This window comes from Mustelus asterias, chromosome 12, assembly GCF_964213995.1.
Source record: "Mustelus asterias chromosome 12, sMusAst1.hap1.1, whole genome shotgun sequence".
NCBI classification, from domain to species: Eukaryota; Metazoa; Chordata; class Chondrichthyes; order Carcharhiniformes; family Triakidae; genus Mustelus; species Mustelus asterias.
This window is the reverse complement of record NC_135812.1, coordinates 35,015,789-35,039,442: the sequence shown is the minus strand read 5'-3', so window position 1 is coordinate 35,039,442 and position 23,654 is coordinate 35,015,789. Positions and strand designations below refer to the sequence as shown.

Sequence of the window (23,654 nt, the reverse complement as noted above, 5' to 3'; positions counted from 1 at the left end):
TTTCCCTGGGGTTAGTGGAGCTTGCTGTGCAACTGCTGTGCAGGTAAAGACCACAGGTCAACCTAGATTATTGTTCCAAACCACCCATCGTGCTCCTCATCGTGATTTTGAAGCTGTAGCTCTGTATTTCATTCCGGGAGAGGAATTTACTCCTTTGAACTGTCCTGACTGTCCATCCCGTCACAATCTGCTCCACAATCGTGGAATCCTTTTTTTAAAGCAGAAAGCAAAAAGTGGCCTTCATTTCTGTCAACAACTTCAATTTTAAAAAGCATCTTCAGATCCGCCACCTCATGAAATAACTTGGCTGGATCCAGATTCTCTGTACTCATGGAACTGTTAAAAGATCATCATCAAATTTCTCCACCTCCGCTGATGTCTATTACTTATTAAAAAGTAAATAATATTTACTTATTAAAAAGATAAATAATCGTTTCTCATAACTCAAACCTCTACATTCTGGAATCAGCCTTTTCCCTGAATTTCCTCCTTTGATGCTGCAAAAAACTGTACAAACAGTGATGACACGGAACACAACACTGCAAATGAAACTCCAGCAAGTGCAAAATGGTCATTTGTACCTCTTTGTGCCAGTAGAATCTGAAATCCTTCACAACTCTTGCTGGTCTTGCTCAATACTCAACATTTTCAGTGATTCTGACTCAATTGATTGGCCAGTGAGGCCATTAATCATCGAGCTGGTACTTGAGAACACCCGCTGCTCACAACAGGAAAGATGCGTCATAAATTGGGTAGGTGCAGGCACTTGGGATTCAGAAGGCTGTGTCCAAAATCTAGAATCCACCGCTCAATATCAGCAAACATGCTACTCTCAGCAAGTGTGCCAGGCACGTCTACACCTGCAATAAGGCTACCAACCAGCAACAGTTGTAAATGGGACAGCCTCCCTTTCACAAAATCCAGTTTGTCTTCATGAATCAGACAGGATAAGGTCCCTTTGAGGTAAGTAGCAGCATTTAGCTATCTTGTAGTTGCAGCTGATAACAGAACTTATCCTATCATTTCACTTAGAAGTGGATTTTTGCTCTTTTTAAAGAGCTCTGTGATTTACGCTGATCTTAACGTCTCAGGAAGTTCATTCAACTCAAGTGCCTGGTTAAACATTTCCATCAGTAGTGAAGTGATTCTGCATTTTTTTAAAAATCAAAGTGGAACTTGTGAAAGTATTTACTCCCAGTGGCTTGAAGATAGGCAGGTCTGTGGAAATGTGTCTTGGACTAATTATTGATTAGATCTTTTCCTGAATGTCTGTGTTGGCGAAATTGTCTGCTCATTATTGGTGTTTTGAGAGAGAAAAAAAAGCTCAAAAGACTTTGATCTCACCGCCAGCCCCAGATCCAGCCGATGACATTTTAGTTATTGGTACATCAGATGAAACTGATAAAATATGCACAATTGTTGGGGAAAACGAACCCAAAGATGAAATCTTGCCTGTATTCGAGAAGTCACTGTCTGACAGCTTTTATTTGGTTTTTCTGCTGTCGTCCTGTCTTTTTATAAATAGGTGACTTCGGGGCCTCAGCTCCATTGCACCTCATCCTAGGGGGCATTCTTCAGGTTAATCAACCTTAGGGAGCAGAAGAATCCTGACATCCACACGAGGAATTTCCAGCAGCTGTTACTAGATAGCAATCGGAGTTTGGGAGGCAGGGGACAAGAGGTAAACAGGAATAACATTTCTCCCACCACCCCTCTGTCCCTGGGTGCTGAGGCTTCCTGCAGCCCTCTCTAACACTGCCGTCCTAGTTGAAATCAGCTAGTGCGGTAGTGGTAATTGAATCTGGGATCTGATGTAAATGGTTCAATTAAAACACTGCTTTCACTTAGTGAATACAGCAAAGATAATGCACAAAACAGGAAAGTTCAACGTCATCCTGTATTTACCAGTTCACAACACCGCTCTCAACCATACCATAACCACTGGACAATTTGAAATCTTGTGTGTGAATGTGTATCTGCACTGCTGAACGGAACAATGCAAAGGAGGGTCAAAAATGAAGTTGTAACATTGGGAAAATATTTTTTTAAAAAACAAACTACTGAGATAGAACAGTAGGATGGGAATAATGACCTCAGAGCTTGTCTTGGTTCGCTCCGTGAGAATGAGTGCTGTCCAGTGTGACACTGAACACACAGACTAAGGGGCTCTCGGCTTTCAATGCTTCACAAGTGCTGAGTTAGCAGATCTCCACCGTGGCAGTAATCTGGTTTCAGTGTCCTTGGACTTGAAAACTCAAAATTCAGCCAGGACTCCTGTCCCTGATCAACATCCAATGACCTCTCCTGACCCCTATGTGGATGCCAGGTAAAGACAGGATCAGAAATGGCTGTGATGCCCCAGCCTGGTTGAATAGCTTTTTCTACTTTACACCATTTTTACTTTGCTCTTGCAGCCTGCTGACAGATAATATTGGGTTACCTGCAAAGAACTGCTCTTGGTCGGTGACTGGGAAACCAAAACATGTTGGTCTATGCTTTCAAAGGGGCGGGGTGAGGGTGGAATAATTGCTCCATTTTGAGGTGCTCCGTTAGCCCTCCTGTCGTATTGTGATCCATGCACCTGGAGCCAGGGTGACTCAGTCAGGATCAAACGGGCTCCACAAGCAGATAGAGTGACCGGCACACAACTCAAACTGAATACGATACACGCAGGTGGGCTCTCTTAGTTTCGCCTTTTAGTCACTTTTAATGGGTTTCTAGCTGTTTTCCAAGCCAGGCTCCATACTGTATACAAGGCTCCAAAGATGTGGATCAGAGATAAAGAGTTCTTTATCTTCATCTTTATTAGAGTCAGTGTGACTTTAGGACTGGTTATCAGGTGATCTGAGAGAAAACCGCTTTGAAGTACTCAGATAAACAAATCTCTCATGTTTGCTTTTGGCTTGTTTTAGCTGTACTTAGGGTTGGGCTTCAATTCTCTACTCAATAAACACCTCCTCAGTCAGAACCCAGCCTTTCATCTACTTAATGTATTCATTTCGTCAGCCATGAAGATTAAAAAGAATTTAAAATACAACAGATCCCTATCAGTTTCATAGCTCTCACTCTGTCCAATACATTCCTCTGAAGTAACAGATTTCTAGCATTCAGAGAGAAATGTTCTTTTTACAAACAGCCTGGGTTAACCCCTGGCACAGGAATTGAATTACAGATATTCATACAGGAGGGTTTTGATCCTGATCTGTTTGAAGAGCCATTGAATGTAAAGCCCAGCTACCACCCATTGACAAAGTAAAAATGCAGCAAACTGGAGCACCAACTCCTTGTATTTCAGCAACACCACCAGGGATACAATCAGCGCCCAGCCTGAACTAACGCAAAGACAAATGCTGGCGTCGTAGCGGAGAGAAAGAGGTCACCAGCAATCAAAGTGTTAATGGCATCGGCCAGAATTTCTCCGTAACCAAGTCTGGGTGGGGAGGAGAAACAAAAGGATTGCTTATAGATTGAGATCAAACATTACAAAAAAAGCATTCACTAATTCAATGGTGGCAGCACTTTAGAAACTCGTAATAAACAGGACAGTACGCTGAACGTTGACGGCACTGCTACAAACAGAAATTTACTGTACCAGTAAATACAATTTTTCAAGGCATTTAAAACTGCAAGTCCAGCAGCATTGCACTCTTAAATGATTCTCTCTGCTGCACCAGCTGTGGTCACTGTCTATTCAAAAAACCTAGTCCACGAGAGAGATAAAATATCCTGCATTTAAAAGCAGACCAATAAAAGAGTCTGAATAGCGTCTACTCTCAGAGAAGACTGTTATTAAGGTCCTCTTCCTTTCCCCTCCCTCCTTCACAGGGCATTTAATATCAGCATAACTCGCCCTGACACCAGACCCCAGAAACAAAGGTGCCATCACCTCACCTTGAAAATGTCACCTACACCAAACTCCGCAACTGGGTAGATATAACCCTCAAAAACTTTCAACTTCACCACTAGATGACCCTCGCTAACCTTCCACTCCCAAACCAACTTCTCGCTGGGTCAATATACAACCCTCACCCACACCCCACTGACTTATCAACCTACTATTTATTGGCAAGATATAAATCTCATCAAACTCACATTGAGCCAATCTACAATCATTGTCAAATTCCAAACACTTCACCAGAACCCAAACCAACCGCAGACGGATACACAATCTGCACTAAACTCCACCCAGACGGATACACAGTCCATACCAACCTCCACCCAGACGGAAACACAGTCCACACCAACCTCCACCCAGACGGATACACAGTCCACACCAACCTCCACCCAAACGGATACACAGTCCACACGTGCCTCCACCCAAACAGATACACAGTCCACACGTACCTCCACCCAGACGGATACACAATCCACACGTACCTCCACCCAAACGGATACACAGTCCACACGTACCTCCACCCAAACGGATACACAGTCCACACGTACCTCCACCCAGACGGATACACAATCCACACCTACCTCCACCCAAACGGATACACAGTCCACACGTACCTCCACCCAGACGGATACACAGTCCACACCAACCTCCACCCAAACGGATACACAGTCCACACCAACCTCCACCCAGACGGATACACAGTCCACGCCAACCTCCACCCAAATGGATACACAGTCCACACCAACCTCCACCCAGACGCACACGCAATCCGCACCAACCTCCACCCAGTGGAAACACAATCTGCACCAACCTCCACCCAGAGGAAACACAATCTGCACCAACCTCCACCCAGACGGATACACAATCTAGACCAATCTCCACCCAGACAGATATACAAGCTGCACCAACCTCCACCCAGACAGATACACAATCCGCACCAACCTCCACCCAGAGGAAACACAATCTGCACCAACCTCCACCCAGACAGATATACAAGCCGCACCAACCTCCACCTAGACGGATACGCAATCTGCACCAACCTCCATCCAGATGGATACACAATCTGCACTAATCTCACCAAGCTCCCAATGGGCCAATATACAAGCCCCTCCAACTCATGCTCTCAAACAGCACTCATCAACTTTGTGACCTGCTGACGTGACTCTCTGCCAATGCTCTCTGGCCCCGCCACAAATCTCATCGCCTAATATTAACTAGTTGTCTCATATTACTTGCTGCCTCCACCACCAAAATGTACCGTTACTGCCTCTCCCCACCTGGAGGACACCTCAATGAAAGCAACAAAAAATCATACAGAAGAAATTTACTAGCTGCATTTAATAAATATATTTGTGAAATTAGGATTTTAAAACATCTTTACATGGGACTTGTAGTTCATTAAAAGTGCAATTTTTATTAAGCACCAAGACAGGTTATTAATTCAGCACATCATGAAGGAAAATTGAGGGGGACAAGGAAATTCTGCACCTTTAGTTCGGATCATTTTGTCAGTAAATTCATTTTTTAATCCTTGATCATGCATGCTGTGTGTGTCAACAAGCATTGAAAACGTTGACATAGTAATTGCATCATTAATACACCAGGAACAAGGAGGAGTTAAGAAAGGTTAATTCCAGGCTCCAGCAAAAAGGACCAAGCCCCATATGGGATGTATGTTGCACTGGTTCAAAGTCCACACTCAAACACAGCAACGTCCACATGTCAGCACAAAGATCTCTAAAGAGTTGGAGTTAGAAATCTAGATGACGCTTCTCCTTATTAGTACCAAGGTTTCCCTTAGACGCAAGTCAAACACAATCAGTGAATACAGGAGTTGAGACTCCTACTTGTACTATATTTTGACGCAAAGGGAGATGATGAAAGAATCCTGTTCTCAGGGCAGTAAGCTGTAAATCGACATTCCCCTAGGCGATACAAGATTTCACACTGCAACTGTACAGTGCATTCTGTGTTGGTAGCAACATTACAACAGGAGAGATGATCCGCCATCATGCACAGGATTCTGTACAAACCCGACATCAATTTATCACTCTACTTCGACAGGTTACAATCTTGGGAGCTTCATCAGCATGCATGGTGCCAAGCATTCAATCCTCTTCATCCGAATAGTACAAATCTTTAGGGTTTGGGGTCTAATTAGTCCTCACTGCTTACGTTAGCAATATTTCACTTCCTAGTATTGGAAACAAATCCAGGACAAGAGCAACTAGTTTATCACATTCAGGGTGAAGGATTTAGTGGAGAACTCTACTCACTTTAGAGATTTAGTGTCAGCATCAGGCACTCCCAGATCGAGCACAGCACAATCAGGTCCAAAGTAAAAGTGCCCGAACAGGACAATACCCCTGCCTCCCCGACAACCTCTCGATTTCCCACACCCGCTAGCCTTCACCTCTCAGTGAGCTGGGCAGTTGGTGCTGAATTGGGGTCAGTTTTGTGCAGCAAAGCCATGCACATCAGTAACTAGATTGATATTGCTTGAACTGGTTCAATAAAGGACTGCACGTTGAGCAGATATTCATCAGTTCAGGCTGGATTTGAACTTAAATGCCAGTGTTGGTCCCAAGAATGAGATACAATTGTCATAGAATCCCTACAGTGCAGAAGGAGGCTATTCAGCCCATCGAGCCTGCACCGACAACAAACCCACCCAGACCCTATCCCCGTAACCCCACATATTTATCCTGCTAGCCCCCCCTGACACTAAGGGACAATTTTGCATGGCCAATCACTATAGCCTGTACATCTTTGGAGTGTGGGAGGATACCGGCGTACTCAGAGGAAATCCACGCATACACAGGGGGAACATGCAGACTCCACACAGACAGTGCCCCAAGTCGGGAATCGGCTCCCTGGTGCTGTGAGTCAGCAGTGCTATCCACTGTGCCACCGTGCTGCCTGGGTTGCACTCGGGTCATAGATGAGAGAACCAAGTACAACAGCACTCAGTCCTTAAAGTGACTGCAAAAGGCAATTCTTTTAGGATTTTAAGAACCTTTATATATACAATGCTTTAGGGAGCTCCTCAGGATGTCTCAAGGTGCTTTCACAACCAAATTACTTGTGAAGTAGGCAAGCAAATTTGGCACAGCATGGTCGCGTAAGTAGGAAATGTGTTGAATGACCAGTTAATATATTTGGTAGCGTTAGCCAAAGGAAGAAAGTTGTAGAACACTTAAACCATTTTCTCATATTTAAAAAGGTGCCGTATGGTACACGACACTCACCATGTAGTGCTTTCATTTGAAGACAGCACCTCCAACTATATGGGTATTGACAATTGCGTGTCTAGAAGTGTACAGGTGCCCTGGAGTGAAGAAATTCATGTCACTCTGCGTGCTATGAACTGAGCCAAGTTGACATTGGCAATTGCTATCTCAGCAGATCAGTGCAACGACACAACCTTCCAACTTTGATATGCCTCAAAAAGCTCAGTGATATGGTAAATATGGTTAACCTAGCCATATCTTTCCCAAACATGCATTGCTTTTCATCTTTCACAATCCCCTGCATTCTAGAATAGCCCCTATGGATTGCCAATGTAATTCTGCTGTTTCAAGAAAGGAGAGGGAAAACAGGGGCATTAGGCAGCCTGAGGTCAGGGCAGCACAGAACCATTTTGAAAATAACAATATGGTTGGACAAAGTCAACACTGATTCATAAAAAGGAACTTGTGTTTGACAAAACTGTTAAGTGTTTTGCAAGGTTCTAAGCAGTAGGAGAGAGAAAGAGAAACTAATGGATGTTGTGTTTTCGGATTTTCAAAAGGCATTCAATAATGTGTCACGCAAGAGGTTATTACACAAAATTAGGATGCATGGGATTGGATGGGGGTGATGCATCAGCCTTGATTAACGGACAGAACATATAAAGTAGGACTAAGTGGGACATTTTCAGGTTAACAGGCTTCAGCAACTGCTGTACTGCAAGAATCAGTGCTGGACCTCAGCATTTTACAATTTACACCAATGACTTAGATGAAGAAATCAAGTGTAACAGATCTAGGTTTGCTGATGATACAAAGCTAAATGGGAAAGTAAGCCGAGGTGGATGCAAAGTGGCAGCAAAACGATCTAGACAGGATAGGTGAGTGGGCAAGGATGTAACAGATGCAGAGTAATGCGAAGTTATCCACTTCAGGAAAAAAAAGCAGTGTTTTTTTTAAATTGGTGAGAGATTGGGAAATGGCAACATTCAGAGGGATCTGAATGTCCTTGTACGTGAATGCGAGTACAACAAACTAATAGGAAAAAAATGAAAAGTTAGCCTTTATTACAAAGGGATTAGAGAAAGAGGGTAAAGAAGTTTTACTGTAATCCATCAGTAAATGGATGGAGCCTCAAGTACGGTTTATAGTTTTGGTCTCCTAAACTCAGGGAGGGTATACTTGCACTTGAGTGAGTACAGCGTAGGTTTTTGAAACTAATTCCTGGAATGAGGAATTGGTAGCGATTGTGGAGACTGGATCTATATTCCTTAGAGTTTAGGAAAAAAAGCAGTATCTCACTGAAACATATAAAATTCAGGAAGATACTAGGAGCATGTTCAGCCTGGCTGAGGAGTCGAGAAGTCACAATGTCAGAATAAGAAGTTGACCATTTTGGAACTACATGTGGTGAAATTTCTTTCCCCAAAGGATGGTAAACTTTTGGAATTCTCTACACTAGAAAGCTGTGGATGCTCAGTTGTTGAGTAAATGCAATGATGTGGAGATGCCGGCGTTGCATTGGTTCTTACTGAGTAAATGCAAGTCAGGGATCGATAGATCTTTGATACTAAGGGAATTAAAGGATAGGGGAATAGTGCAGAAGCTGTCGGTAGAAAATGATGTTACTGAATGGTACAGTAGGATCAAGAGGATGATTGACCTTCTCCCGCTCTTTTTTTTACATTCTTATACTGTTCATCTAGTTGAGTTCTGACACATTCCTAGTTCATAACAATAGGAGGTTGTAGAGTGCAAGAATTTGCTTGATATCTCTGCAGCAGGTGGTGGAGTCCATCTCAAAGCACCCTATCCACAGACTGCCAGTTAAAATCTCACAACACTGCACCACAATTGTAAGTACACAACACACCAGTGTTTAATAAGGACTCCCACCTCTATAGAGCATTTTATAGCACGGTAAACAAACTCAGCTACTCATTTTCCAACAAAAACAATTTGTTTTGATGACAACTACATTTCCATAATTTCTAAAGCAAAACTTTATACATACTAAATTATGCGGTTATTCAATTATAATAACGGTCAACTAATCTAGCTCTTACAGTTAGGGATCGTCTCGGAAGGAGCGATCACAGTTTGGTTGAATTTAAAATACAGATGGAGCATGAGAAGGTAAAATCCAATACCAGAGTCTTGTGCTTAAACAAAGGAGACTACAATGGGATAAGGGAGGAGTTTTATTTTGTTCATATACCCAGTTCAATCCAATCAAAGTCCAATTCAAAGTCTCAGCAAGTGAGACATTCCAGATCCAAGCTGACAAGACAGGCTTCCTACTTCCTGCCTTGGGCTTGATCTACATGATCCAAGCTGATTGGAGCAGGCAATGCACCTTCTCCAACGCTTGATCTCATTTGCATCTTAGCCAAAAGGCCTAGATGCTGCTTTAAAAAATTGCTTCAAATGAAGCCTCAATGTAAGCTCATGACTTCAACCAAGTGCAGGACGTTGATACTACACTTGGAGATTACAATGGGATGAGGGAGGAGTTGGCTAAGGTAGACTGGGAACAAAAATTTTATGGTGGGACAATTGAGGAACAGTGGAGGACCTTCAAAACAATTTTTTTTTGTTTACAGTGCTCAGCAAAAGTATATACCAGTGATAAGGAAGGACTGTAGAAAAAAAAGATAATCGGCCATGGATATCTAAGGAAATAAAGGAGGGTATCAAATTGAAAGAAAATGCATACAAAGTGGCAAAAATTAGTGGGAAACGAGAGGATTGGGAAATCTTTAAATGTTAACAGAAAGCCTCGAAAAAAGCTACAAAGAAAAGTAAGATGGATTATGAGAGAAAACTAGCTCAGAATATAAAAACAGATAGCAAAAGTTTCTACAAATACATAAAACGAAAAAGAGTGGCTAAAGTAAACATTGGTCCTTTAGAGGATGGAAAGGGGGATGTAATAACTGGAAATGAGGAAATAAATGGCTGAGGCATTGAACAGGTATTGTGTGTCAGTCTTCATAGTGGAAGACACAAATAACATGCCAAAAATTGATGACAAGGCAGTTATGGCATGTGAGGACGTAGAAACCATCATTATCACAAAAGAGGTAGTGTTGGGCAAGCTAATGGGGCTAAAGTCTCCTGGCCCTGATGGAATGCATCCCAGGGTACTAAAAGAGATGGCGGGGAAATAGCAAATGCACTAGTGGTAATTTACCAAAATTTGCTGGACTCTGGGGTGGTTCCCGCAGATTGAAAACAGCAAATGTGACGCCACTGTTTAAAAAAGGGGGTAGACAAAAGTCGGGTAACTATAGTCCGGTTAACTTAACTTCTGTAGTAGGGAAAATGCTTGAATCTATCATCAAGGAAGAAATAGCGAGACATCTGGATATAAATTGTCCCATTGGGAAGATGCAGCATGGGTTCATGAAGGACAGGTCGTGTTTGACTAATTTGGTGGAATTCTTTGAGAACATTACGTGCGTGGTGGATAATGCAGAACCTGTAAATGTGGTGTATCTGATTTCCAGAAGGCATTTGACAAGGTGCTGCACCAAAGGCTGCTGCATAAGATAAAGGTGCACGGTGTTATGGGTAATGTATTAACATGGATAGAGGATTGGTTAACTAACAGAAAGCAAAGAGTGGGGGTAAATATCGAGACGGCACAGTGGTTAGCCCTGCTGCCTCACAGCGCCAGGGACCCGGGTTCGATTCCCAGCTTGGGTCACTGTCTGTGCAGAGTTTGCACGTTCTCCCCGTGTCTGCATGGGTTTCCTCCGGATGCTCTGGTTTCCTCCCACAGTCTGAAAGACGTGCTGGTTAGGTGCATTGACCCGAACAGGCGCTGGAGTATGGCAACTAGGGGAATTTCACAGTAACTTCATTGCAGTGTTAATGTAAGCCTCACTTGTGACTAATAAATAAATTTCAAATGGGTGTTTTTCTGGTTGGCGATCAGTGACTAGTGGTGTGCCTCAGGGATCAGTATTGGGACCGCAATTGTTTAAGATTTATATATCGATGATTTGAGTTGGGGACCAACTGTAGTGTGTCAAAATTCGCAGATGACACTTAGATGAGTGGCAGAGCAAAGTGTGCAGATCACGTTGAAAATCTGAAAAGGGATATAGATAGTCTAAGTGAGTGGGCTAGTGTCTGGCAGATGGAGTACAATGTTGATAAATGTGAGGTCATCCATTTTGGTAGGAATAACAGCAAAATGGGCTATTATTTGAATGGCAAAAAATTGCAGCATGCTGTTGTGCAGAGGGACCTGGGTGTCCTTGTGCATAAATCACAAGAAGTTGGTTTGCAGGTGCAGAAGACAAATGGAATTTTGTCCTTTATTGCTAGAGGGATGGAGTTCAAAAACAGCAAGGTTATGTTGCAGCTGTATAAGGTGCTGGAGAGGCCACACCTGAAGTACTGTATACAGTTTTGGTCTCCTTACTTGTGAAAGGATACACTGGCACTGGAGGGGGTGCAGAGGAGATTCACGAGGTAGATTCCGGAGTTGAGAGGGTTGGCTTATGAGGAGAGACTGAGTAGTCTGGGGCTATACTCATTGGAATTCAGAAGAATGAGGGGAGATCTTACAGAAACATATAAGATTATGAAGGGAATAGATAAGAGAAAAACAGGGAAGTTCTTTCCACTGGCAGGTGAAACTAGAATTAGGGCGCATGGCCTCAAAATAAGAGGGAGCAGATTTGGGACTGAGTTGAGGAAGAACTTCTTCACCCAAAGGATTGTGAATCTGTGGAATTCCCAGGCCAATGAAGCAGTTAAGGCTACCTCATTTAGTGTTTTTAAGGCAAGGTTGGATAAATTTTTGAACAGTAAAGGAATTAAGGGTTATGGTGAGCGGATGGGTAAGTGGAGCTGAGTCCACGAAAAGATCAGCCATGACTTTATCGAATGGCGGTGCAGGCTCAATGGGCCAGATGGGCTGCTCCTGCTCCAAGTTCTTATGTTCTTTGTGACTTTATGTAAGATTTGGCATGGTAACTCAACTGCACGAATGATTCAGATTTATCCCTTGTCCTGTACTGAGTAAGATGATTCCAATTGGGGTAGCGATGGGGTAATGAAATTGGTCCAACCCTAAACCAAATGTTGGAGGGTGGGGTAAAATCAGGCAAATTTCCTGCTGCTGATTGCTACCTAGTGACTCCTGTTGGATAATGCATAGTGCTGAATAAGTAAAAGATCGAATGCACTTATGATATTCTTCATGCTCATTGATGTGAGAAGACTATTTACTTATAGCAAGTCATGGTTCACGTATTAAGAACTCTCTGCCATCACCTGCCCGATATAACTCCCAATGCCAGTTTAGCTCAGTTGGCTGGACAGCCTGGTTGGGATGCAGAGCGACGCCAACAGTGCAGGTTCAATTCCTGTAGTGGCACAGGTTATTCATGAAGGCCCTGCCTTTCCAACCTTGCCCCTCGCCTTAGGTGCGGTGATCCTCAGGTTAAATCACCACCAGTTAGCTTCCCTCCTCAAAAGGGGAGAGAAACCTTTGGTCATAGGTTGAGAAACTTATGGTGGCTTTACCTTTATAACTCCCAACACCATGAAAAGATGGAAACAAAAATAACTTGATGACTCCAAGCATGATAAAGTTAGATCATATTAATCAAGTTTAGTTAGAGCAGGATTACTACAGCATCACCAATCAAACCATTTGGATTCCAAGAGCAACATTTATCTTTGAACACATCCTACAAATAATCACTGGGTGAATAAAATATTTCCATGGAGTAAATGTGCAGAACAAATGCATCTGAGAAAATGCAGGGGGCCCTGCTTAAAACCGTTTCTCATTCCACACAGCAATGTCAACGTTCAACAAGATCAAGCATAGCTGATCAAAGTCAGATCAAACAAAGTCAGATCAAAGATCTGCCAAATAGCACAATGCTACCTCCCCACACTTGGCCATTACATAAGCTTATAAAATACGGCAAGTTTGCAAACCTTTTACCTCAGCAACAGAAGACACATTTCCTAAGAAATTATCAGCCAGGAGAAAACATCCTCCCAGTAACTACCTGAATTTTATATGTTCCAACGAGATCACCTCTCTTCTTTCCAAACTCTCAATACAATCATCACCTCATTCCAGAAGTCAGTTTAGAACATTTTTGCTGTTGCCCCCTCTTCATGAGGTTCAGGGACCAAAACTGTACACAGTACTCAAGCCCAGGGGGCACTGTTCTCCATGCAATGAAGTGATTATATTTTTAAAAAGACAAATGTCATCCCTCCTCCCCTAATGGCATTGAGTTCTTCTAGGGCACAGTTTCACAATGCCAGCAATCTCCAGTCCTGGGCATGATTCATGAGCAAGTGGAAGCAGTGAGTGTTAGCAGGCTATTGACCCAGAGAACACCAGTCAAGCAGAATCTTGCCTTCCTCAATGGCCATACTTTTTAACAGAGGTCATAAAATAGTGACTCCAACTGGCTTTCCTCCTCTTCTGCCAGTGACTATGAGACTTCAAATATCAAGTTGACTGAAATTAGTAAATTAGAATGTCAGTCTTAGGGGAGATCAAACTTGCTATTTTCTTGGTTTATAAGGCTGACTGGGCAGAAATAGAGCACTATGGATCTTCACTTGTTCTACTGTTTCGGATTTCTATATTTTGTTTCAGGGGGATGCCAGCAGTGGACAATGAAAAGCCCCCCCAAGTTGTTTTAAACTGAAAGCTGTAAATTAATTGCTCCAGATAAATTTACCTATCAGCCAATGGTAATACAAGATTCTCCAGACTTCTTAGTCAATACTACTGATTGTCAGTGCATCTTGGATATGGAATGCTAGCTTTCCATGTCTTTCTTACAATGTTGCAATTATCCAAATGTGCAACATTTGCAGTAATAGTAAGCGTTGAGTGTTATCCCAAACCAGCAGCGCCCCGAGTGCACAGTCTGTTGGGGTTACTATGGCCAGTATGTTGACTTTAAAAAGCTTGGCATTAAAAGTGTACATCAAAATACTATCAAAAAGTGATTGCTTTACTACTCTGTAGGACTTCAAATTCTCCTTTTAACACATCAAATAGTTTCTATAAGTTGAAAAACTTGGGAGATGTTTCTCAAACATCGGAGGTGTCAGCATATACATCTGAAACATTATTCAGTCTCCACTCCCTGTACATCTAGCACTGATTTACTTCATCACAGGTACTCAGTCTCCACATATAGTGCCATCTAATTTTACTATTTTCTCAAGAGATCTCTTGCAGTGCGTTCAGCTTTCATTCACTCAATCAAAGAACTAGCTTCCCTTAATTGCACCACTTTCGCATTCCATTTTTTAAATCTTCACTTTCCTCATTCCCACTTTTCCAGGCTTTCCTGGTCCTCGCTGTCCCGATCTCCACTTGCCAGGTCCCCACTTTCCCAGTGTCCACTTGCCCAATCCTCACTTTCCCCAGTACCCACATTCCCAGTCCTCCATTCCCACTTTCCCAGTGCTCACTATCCCTATTCCCACATTCCCAGTGCCCACATGCTGAATACAGTCCTGTCTCCCACTTACCTGCAGCAGTTTGCCCTCCGCTGCCACCCTCATGCCGGCCCCGGCGAAGTGTCCGTGCAGGCGGAGGGTGCTGTTGCTCAGCGCCCCGTTGTGACTGGGCCGATACTGAAGCACCTCGATCTCCGCCACCGTCTCCGCCGCCGCAGCTGCCGACTCGACCTCGGGTCTGGCCGCCGCCAGCGCCGCGCTCCACAGCCATTGCAGAGCCAGCAGCAGCGCTGCGCTCCTCATGATGCGGGCTGGGCTGGGGGGCCCGCCGCGGGCATGCTGCACCCCGACCCGGGGAGGGAGCGAGGACGGTGCGGACGCGCTCTCACCGGCACCGGCTCACCTGGCAGCAGGCTGCCCGCCCCCTCCACTCCGAGCCAGCGGCCACAACCGGGCTCCCCCGCTGGGCCGAGCCGGCTCTCGCAAAGCTTCAATCCCACAGCGTCTCCCACTAACCGTCCTCAAGACTGATCACCCACCGGGACTGAGAGACTCTGCCTCCCTCCCCTGGGCAGAGCGTGCCGAGGGCGGGGCCGGGTCACTGATTGACAGCTCAATGGGCGGGGCTGAGGGCCTGACTGACAGCTTGAGGGCGGAGTGACGATGATTGACAGCACGAGGGGCGGGGTGACATTGATTGACAGCTCGATGGGCCGGGCTCGGAGGACATGATTGACAGCTTCAGAGGCGGGGCGGAAGGCATGAGTGCCGGCTCCAAGAGGCGGGTAGGATGATTGACAGCCCGAGGGACGGGACCAGAGCGAACTTCCAGAGAGCGTGTCCGGGAACCGGTGATTGACAGGTAGGTGGGCGGAGCGGCGACACATGATTGGCATATGAGTGGGCGGGGCTGTGGGCGGGGATAAGCCCTCCGGAGCAGCGGATTGGTGGGTAGGGAGGGTGTGTGACGATTGACAGGTGAGTAGGCGGGGCCGCCAGGCTGCTCCAGGAGTCCGAGCTCCAGTGCCAACTCCAGCAGCTGCTGCTTCCCGCCTTGTGCCTGTTCCACAGGAGGGAGCTGGGAATAACTGCCTGCCAGCAACACCATACTCTTCATCTTTTGAATGCTCGTTATTTGCAAATCTACATTCATACATTTTGATTAAGATAAATTGCAGAAAAATCATATTCCTGAAATAATCTGTATATTTTTCCACAATTTTAATATCAAGCAGCAAATGAACTATGCAAAATTACCTAACAATCCGCCAATGGCCCTGTGCTGGTAATTATAAGAAAACAATGAACATAATTGCATTTATTTAATTCATTTCATGGCTATTTCAAAATGTTTCAAAACCAATTTATTTACTTTGAAAGTTGAGGCACTGCTGTTTTGAATGCAGACCCAAACAAGCCAATATGTTCACACCGAGGTCCGCAATGAGATCAATGATAAGTTAATTGTGTTGTTTGTTTATTCATCACCTTCTACCACCTGGAAGGACAAAGGTAGCAGACACAGAACACCAAAAAGTTTCTCTTCATGTCACACGCCATCCTAATTCGGAAAAGAAGCCAGCATTATAAAGGACCCCACACACCCCGGACATGCTCTCTTCCAGTTTCTTCCGTCTGGAAAAAGATACAAAAGTCTGAGGTCACACACCAACTGACTCAAGGACAGCTTCTTCCCTGCTGGCATTAGACCTTTGAATGGACTTACATGAAGCTGATCTTTCTCTGCACCCTAGCTATGACTGCAACACTATATTCTGCGCTCACTCCTTTCCTTCTCCCCTATGTACTCTATGAATTGTATAGTTTTGTGTCTATAGTGTGCAAGAAACAATATTTTTCACTGTATCCCAAAACATGTGACAATAATAAATCAAATCAAATCAAAATGTATCACCATTCCTTCACTGTCATTAGGTCAAAATTGGGGAACCATCTGGGGGTGCACCTGCAGCACAGGAAGGCAGCTCACCACAATCTTTCCTAGGGGAACTATGGATGGGCAATAAATGCTGCCCTTGCCAGTGATGCTATATGCCAACGAATGAATAAATGTGACTGTTGACTGGCCACCTGACGATGCTTGACAACTGAAGATCTAGATTTACAAATGACACAGATGATTTATCATAGCACCTTTGGAACTTAGTGACAGACACCTGACCAGCTAAAACCTTTCCAAATTTGACATTAAGTTGGTTGAAAGAGCACATGGGTGTGTTAGATTGATGCACTGGATGTTCTGAAGTAAGTAATTCTTTTAATTTTAAACTGGTATCTAAACTGTCCACAAAGCTGCAGGAGGGGAGACAAAGAAGAAAGGTCAGAGAGCTGGTGGACCAAAAATAATGTTTTGAAGTAAGGCAATAACAGCCCATGTTTACTTCAAACTTATCTGGAGGTGACTGATGCATTTTTCATTAGAACTGTCCAGTTTATTTCAATCTCCATGGACTCGGCCTCTCAACATCAAAGGCCATAGGGGTGGTTTAGGGTCGTAGACTTCTCTAAGATGCTGGTGTTGGGAGGTCATTGGGAGTCACAAAAAGGTCACCCAACACTGCGAGTGAGGTAGGGAAAACCCCAGAGAAAAGACTCAGCTGAGGTGGAATTCGTCACATGAAGGATGAAGTTCCTGAAATGATGGAAGAACCAACATCTGGGTTTTGTTAAAGGAGGTAGGATGTCAAAAGAATATAAGACTTTACACACACATAGAATATGAAAGGCCATTCAACCTTTAAGTCTATTCTGTCTACAGACCATATTAAGCCTGCCCTATTCAATCCACACTGTCCTGTTGAAATGTTCTACCAAATTCTTTTATGCCTTTCAAAGGTAAATTAAATAAATTTATGGAATGCTATATCTATCAAACTTTACAATATTAAAACATCACTGATTGTCTTCCTTGTCATGAAATTTTCATTGTCCCAGCGGAACAGGAGAAACATTTTCGTTATTTAAGTCTCTATCTTCACTTACTCTATTTCAGTTGTATTCCTTTTGCAACTTTCAATTGTGCTGCACACTAGACGCTTGTATTACTTACATTGCAGACTTGTCATATTTCATTTTGGAATCCCCCAGATCCACAAGAATGAATTCTAGGATTGAATGACATTCAATCAGTCATTATACTCACACTTGCGGTGATTCTGAACAGACAATTATTCTTCATCTGTGTCAGAGTGAGAAGTGAAAAAACCTTGAATTTCTAAAGAACCTGTCATAATTTTTGAACATCTCAAGCACTTCACAGCTGAAAAAGTATTTCTGAAATGGAATTATTATTGAAATGTAGGAAAATGAAGCAATTTGCCCACAGCAAAGTTCCATTAACAGCAATAGATGAAAGACCAATTACTCTGCCGAGGAAGAAAAATTGGTTGGAATATTTTGATAACACCCCTTCGGCACGGTGGCACAGTGGTTAGCACTGCTGCCTCACAGCGTCAAGGATCCAGGTTCCTTTCCCCTTGACTGACACTGCAGTGGTCATATAAGTGCAGTTCACAGCCTCCTGCATCTTAGAGAAGTCTACGACCCTAAACCATCCCTATGGCCTTTGGTGTTGAGAGGCCGAGTCCATGGAGATTGAAATAAACTGGACAGTTCTAATGAAAAATGCATCAGTCACTTGTTTAATGAAACATTGGACCACTGATGGCAAAACATTGCTGAAATTCCCTGCATCAAGAAAGGATCTTACTACATAAACTGACTGGCTATCTTTACTTCTGTAGACAAGAGAGTAACATTTCTAGAAGTTGGTTCCAAAAGAACATAACAGCATTAGGAAAAGGACCAGTTGTAGGCTATATGGCATCTCATGCTCGCTCTTCCATTCAATTCAACACACATGATTTTCTACCTTAACTCTATTTTTTGCCTGACCCATATAGGACAGAAGAACATAGGAGCAGGAGTTAGCCATTCGGCCTGTTGAGCCTGCTCCACCATTCAGTATGATTATGGCTGATCATCCACTTCAATGTTCTTTTCCCACACTATCCCCATGTCCTCTTACTTCATTGGCATTTAGAAACCTGTCAATCTCTAAACATAGTCAATGACTGAGCTTCCACAGCCCCCTGTAGAGAATTCCAAAGGCTCTCAACCCTCTGAGTAAAAGAAATTCTCCACATCTTGGTCCAAAGTGGCACCCTCTTATTTTGAAATTGTGCCCCTGATTCTAGACTCCACAGCCAGGGGAAACAGCTTACTTACATCTACCCTGTTGCACCCTTTAAATATTTGATAGTTTCGATGAGGTCACCTCTCATCCTTTGAAACTCTAGAGAGTACAGGTCCAGTTTCCCCAATCTCTCTTCATAGGAAAGTCCCACCATCCCGGGAACAAGTCTGGTGAACCTTCATTGCACTCCTTCTATGGCAACAATATCCTTCCTATGGTAAGGAGAGCAAAACTACACACAGTACTACAGGTGCGGTCTAACCAACATATTGTACAATTGAAGCAATTCTTCACTATTCCTGTACTCAAATCTTCTTGTGATAAAGGCTAACATTCCATTAGCCTTCCTAATTGCTTGCTGTACCTGCATGTTAGCCTCCAGTGAGTTAATTATTCTGGGAGGGGGTGCAAATTAAGTTCTTCACAGGTTACTTTCCCTGATGTCTTCATCTAAATCAGGGGTCTCCAAGCTACGGCCCGTGGGCCACATCCGGATCGGAGTTTGGAGACCGCTGATCTAAATAGTTAATATAGATTATATACAGCTGATTCCCAGCAATGACCTTTGCAGTATACAACTAGGCAGCACAGTGGCACAGTGGTTAGCACTGTTGCATCACAGCGCCAGGGACCCAGGTTCGATTCCCAGCTTGAGTCACTGTCTGTGCGGAGTCTGCATGTTCTCCCCGAGTCTGTGTGGGTTTCCTCCAGATGCTCCAGTTTCCTCCCGAAAGACGTACTGGTTAGGTGCATCGGCCATGCTAAATTCTCCCCCAGTGTACCCGAACAGGTGCCAGAGTGTGGCGACTAGGGGGTTTTCACAGTAACTTCATTGCAGTGTCAATGTAAGCCTACTTGTGACACTAATAAATAAACTTTTAACAACCTGCTAACATGAAAATAATTCATTTATTCCTGCCCACTATTACTTTAACTGATCCTCTTTCAATTCTAATATATATTCCACAATTCCATTGTTTAGGATTTAAGAACGTGGTCGAGGCAGATTCAATTGTGGCTTTCAAAGAGTATTTGAAGAATTATCTGAAGAAGAAACATTTGCAGGGTTAAGGGAAGGACAAGGGAGTGCGACTGGCTGAGCTGCTCTTTGAGGGAGCTGGCATTGGTGTGATGGGCTAATGGCCTTCTTTTGTGTTGTCATGGTAACTTCCTCATTCTTTGAGTATGTCCAAGGTGTAAATGATTTCATCATCACACATGGGTCATCTCATAACTGGAGTCCAATGCAAGCATTGATGCCCACAAAAATAACAGTTCATATTGTCATAAGGCCGAAGTACTGTGACGCTGGAGAAAAATAAAAACAGAAAGTGCTGGAAAAACTCAGCAAGTCTGGAAGCATCTGTGGAGACGGAAAGAGTTAACACTTCAAGTCCAATATGACAGTCTTTGGAACTTAATATTCTTCTATTAACACCTGCTCTGTGCAAATGCTTTGGGTGGCACGGTGACATAATGATTAGCACTACTGCCTTACAGTGCCAGGGACCCAGGTTCGATTCACGACTTGGGCCACTGTTTGTGTGGAGTCTGCACATTCTCCCTGTGTCTGCGTGGGTTTCCTCCGGGTGCTCCAGTTTCCTCCCACAGTCTGAAAGACGTGCTAGTTAGGTCCATTGGCCATGCTAAATTCTCTCTCAGTGTACCTGAACAGGCGCCGGAGTGTGACGACTAGGGGGGGATTTTCACAGTAACTTCATTGCAGTGTTAGTCTGAGCCTACCTGCGACTAATAAATAAACTTGTTCCTTTAGTAATACCATTCCTAGTTTATCCATCTCTTATTCCATGACATGCAATCTATCAGTCAGCATGATTTTATGAAAATTAAAACGTGTTTGACTAATTTGCTAGAGTTCTTCGAAGAAGAAACAAGCAAAGTGGATAATGGAAGTCCTGTAAATGTAGGGATCTGGATTTTTGAAGGCATTTGATAAGGTGCCACCCAAAAGATTAATAGACAAGATAAGATCCCATAAGGTTGGAGGTAATATATTAGCTTGGATAGAGGATTAGATAACCAACAGAAACCAGAGAATGGGGATAAATTGGTATTTATTTGGTTGGCAAGATGTAACTAGTGGTTTGCCACAGGGTTCTGTCCTCGAGCCCCCTAACTATGTATAATCTATATTAATGACTTGGATGCAGGAATAGAATGTACTATATATAGCCAGATTTGCGGATGACATGAAAATAGGTGGGGAAACAAGTTGCAATGAGGAAATAAGAAATTTACAAATCGATATCGACAGATTAGGTGAGTGGGCCAAATTTGGCAGATGGAATTTTACGTGGATAAATGTGAGTTACCAATTTTGGTCAGAGGAATAAAAAGGCAACTTATTATTTAAATGGAGAGAAACTTCAAAATGTTTCAGGTCAGAGGGATCTGAGTGTCTGTGCTTAAATCGCAGAAAGTTAGCCTGCAGGTGCAGCCGGTAATAAGGAAGACATGTGGAATTTTAGCATTCGTTGCTAATGGAATAGAGTATAAAAGTAGGGAAGTGCTGTTGCAACACTATGGGGCATTGGTGGGACCACATCTGGAGTACTGCACACAGTTTTGGCCCCCTTACTTGAGGAAGAACGCAAGATTTGTCTTATGACGAGAGATTGAGCAGTTTAGGGCTATACTCACTGGAGTTTAGGAGAAAGAAAGGAGATCTAATTGAGGTACGTAAGATGCTAAAGGGGATTGACAGGGTAGACATAGACCAGATGTTTCCCCTTGTTGGACATTCTAGAATGAGAGGCAATGTTTTAGGCTAAGGGATGGCAGATTTAAAACAGAAATGAGGAGGAATTACTTCACTCAAAGGGTCGTGAATCTGTGGAATTCTCTACCCCAGAGTGCAGTGGGCGCCGTAACACTAAACAAATTTGAGGAGATAGGTTTTTAATTAGTAACGGGATGAAGGATTATGGGGAGTGGGCAGAAAGGTGGAGATGAGGCTAAGATGAGATCAGCCATGATCATGTTGATTGGCGAACAGGCTCGATGGGCTAAATTGTCTACATCTACTTCTAATTATATTAATATTTTTGAAGTAGACCTTCATTGATAGTAGATCTCAGCATTTCCCACTGACTGATGTCAGACCAACTGGCCTGTAGCTCCTTCTTTCCCTCAATATTTGAACAGACATATTGAAGTTGCTACATTATATCTTCTTGTACCCTGCAGAACTCATGGTGTGCATCTTTTGGGAATCTCGATTTCCTCAAGCGTTGTCCATTAGGTAGTCATAGGCAAAAATATCATCAAATTTCCAAAGGTGCTCTTAAAATTAAATCCTATTGCAATCCAGGGAATTCTGGAGAAAGAGTCAGTGCAGGAACTATGTGTGCTTAAATCTAGCCCTACATGGGGAATGTTCTCACGATCATGAGTTAGTATCATATACCATGTCCGATCTTCCATATTGTTGACCACATATTGAAAGAATGTAAATATAATCTTCACAATTAACCCCAATTTAAAAACAAACATTTTATCGATGTGGGTGTCTTTGGCTAGGCCAGCATTTATTGTCCATCCCTAGTTGCCCTTCAAAAGGTGGTGGTGAGCTGCCCTGTAGTCCCTGAGGTGTAGGTACACCCACGGTTCTGTTAGGGAGGAAATTCCAGGATTTTGACCCAGTAACATGAAGTATATTGAGAGACTACATTACTTTTTATAGTGCATGCGATAATAGCTGAAGAAAAGTGTAAGGTTATTCTACTCACAGCTTGTGGCACACAGACGTAAAGTTTAATCAGAAGTTTAACATGGCCTGATGCTCTAGATAATCAACCTTTTGACCAGATAGTTGAGCTGGCTAAGAATCATTTCAAGCCCCGACCCTCAATGATTATGTTGAGGTACAAATTTCATTCAGCAGTCCGAGAGCCAGGGGAGACAGTCTCAGGCTTTGTGGCCAGATTGAGAGGACCATTGTAAATTCAGCCCAGCTTTGGGAGAAATGCCAAGGGACCGTTTGGTCTGTGGTGCAAACAACCTGATTATACAAAATAAATTATTGGCAGAGACCAAAATTTCTCCAGAAAAAGTGACAAGAGTTGGCCGAAGCGACTGAATGTGCAGAACAAGGTGTGAGCGAATTGCAAGGCGTGCCAAACAAAATAAACTGCTTGTGGCGGGAAACGGCTGGTGAGAAAGCCAACCTGAATGGGGGTACAGATGAGTCCAATCAAAAGGATACAACATTGAAGGCAGAAGCTTGTTATCAGTGTTGGGGAGAACACTCCCAAGAAGCGTGACAATGTAGAAATTATGTATGTTTTTGATGCAACAAAAAGGTAATTTACAAATGTGGTGTAGAGTAAAGCTGACAGGACAGAATGTGCAAAAAAAACCCCACAATGGTTAGTTTAACTCCTGTGAAGAAAATGGCTGAGGACTCCGACAAGGGACCCAATTGCTTACCTTAAACGAGATCCAGTTGGGTAAAGTGTCCCCTATAGAATCGCTACAGTGCAGAAAGGGGCCATTTGGCCCATCGGGTCTGCACCAACTCCCCAAAAGAGCACCACACCCAGGCCCTCCCCACTGCCCTATCTCCATAACCCCATGCATTTATCCTGGCTAATCCATCTAACCTGCACATCTTTGGACTGTGGGAGGAAACTGAAGCACCCGGAGGAACCCCACACAGATACGAGGAGAATCTGCAAACTCAAATGGAGATATAGAGATAGCCTTGATGGTAAATGGCAGATGTCTTAAAATGGAAGTCAACACAGGGGCAGTGGCTACAGTCACAGGGGAGCAGGCATTTTGTTACCTTCAAAAAGGCCTCAAACCATTGAAATTAAACAAATCTGGTGCTATA

General features: G+C 43.5%; 1 protein-coding gene across 1 annotated transcript in view; it reads right to left on the bottom strand.

The window, feature by feature from the left end:
- The window catches only part of rnf43 (ring finger protein 43), a 180,867-nt gene extending 165,738 nt beyond the window's left edge, over positions 1-15,129 (bottom strand). Inside the window, exon 1 of the mRNA XM_078225020.1 lies at positions 14,656-15,129. Within this exon, the coding sequence (XP_078081146.1) occupies positions 14,656-14,886 (231 nt within the window). The 5' untranslated portion in view covers positions 14,887-15,129. The remainder of the gene's footprint in view (positions 1-14,655) is intronic.
- Positions 15,130-23,654: the final 8,525 nt, after the last annotated feature.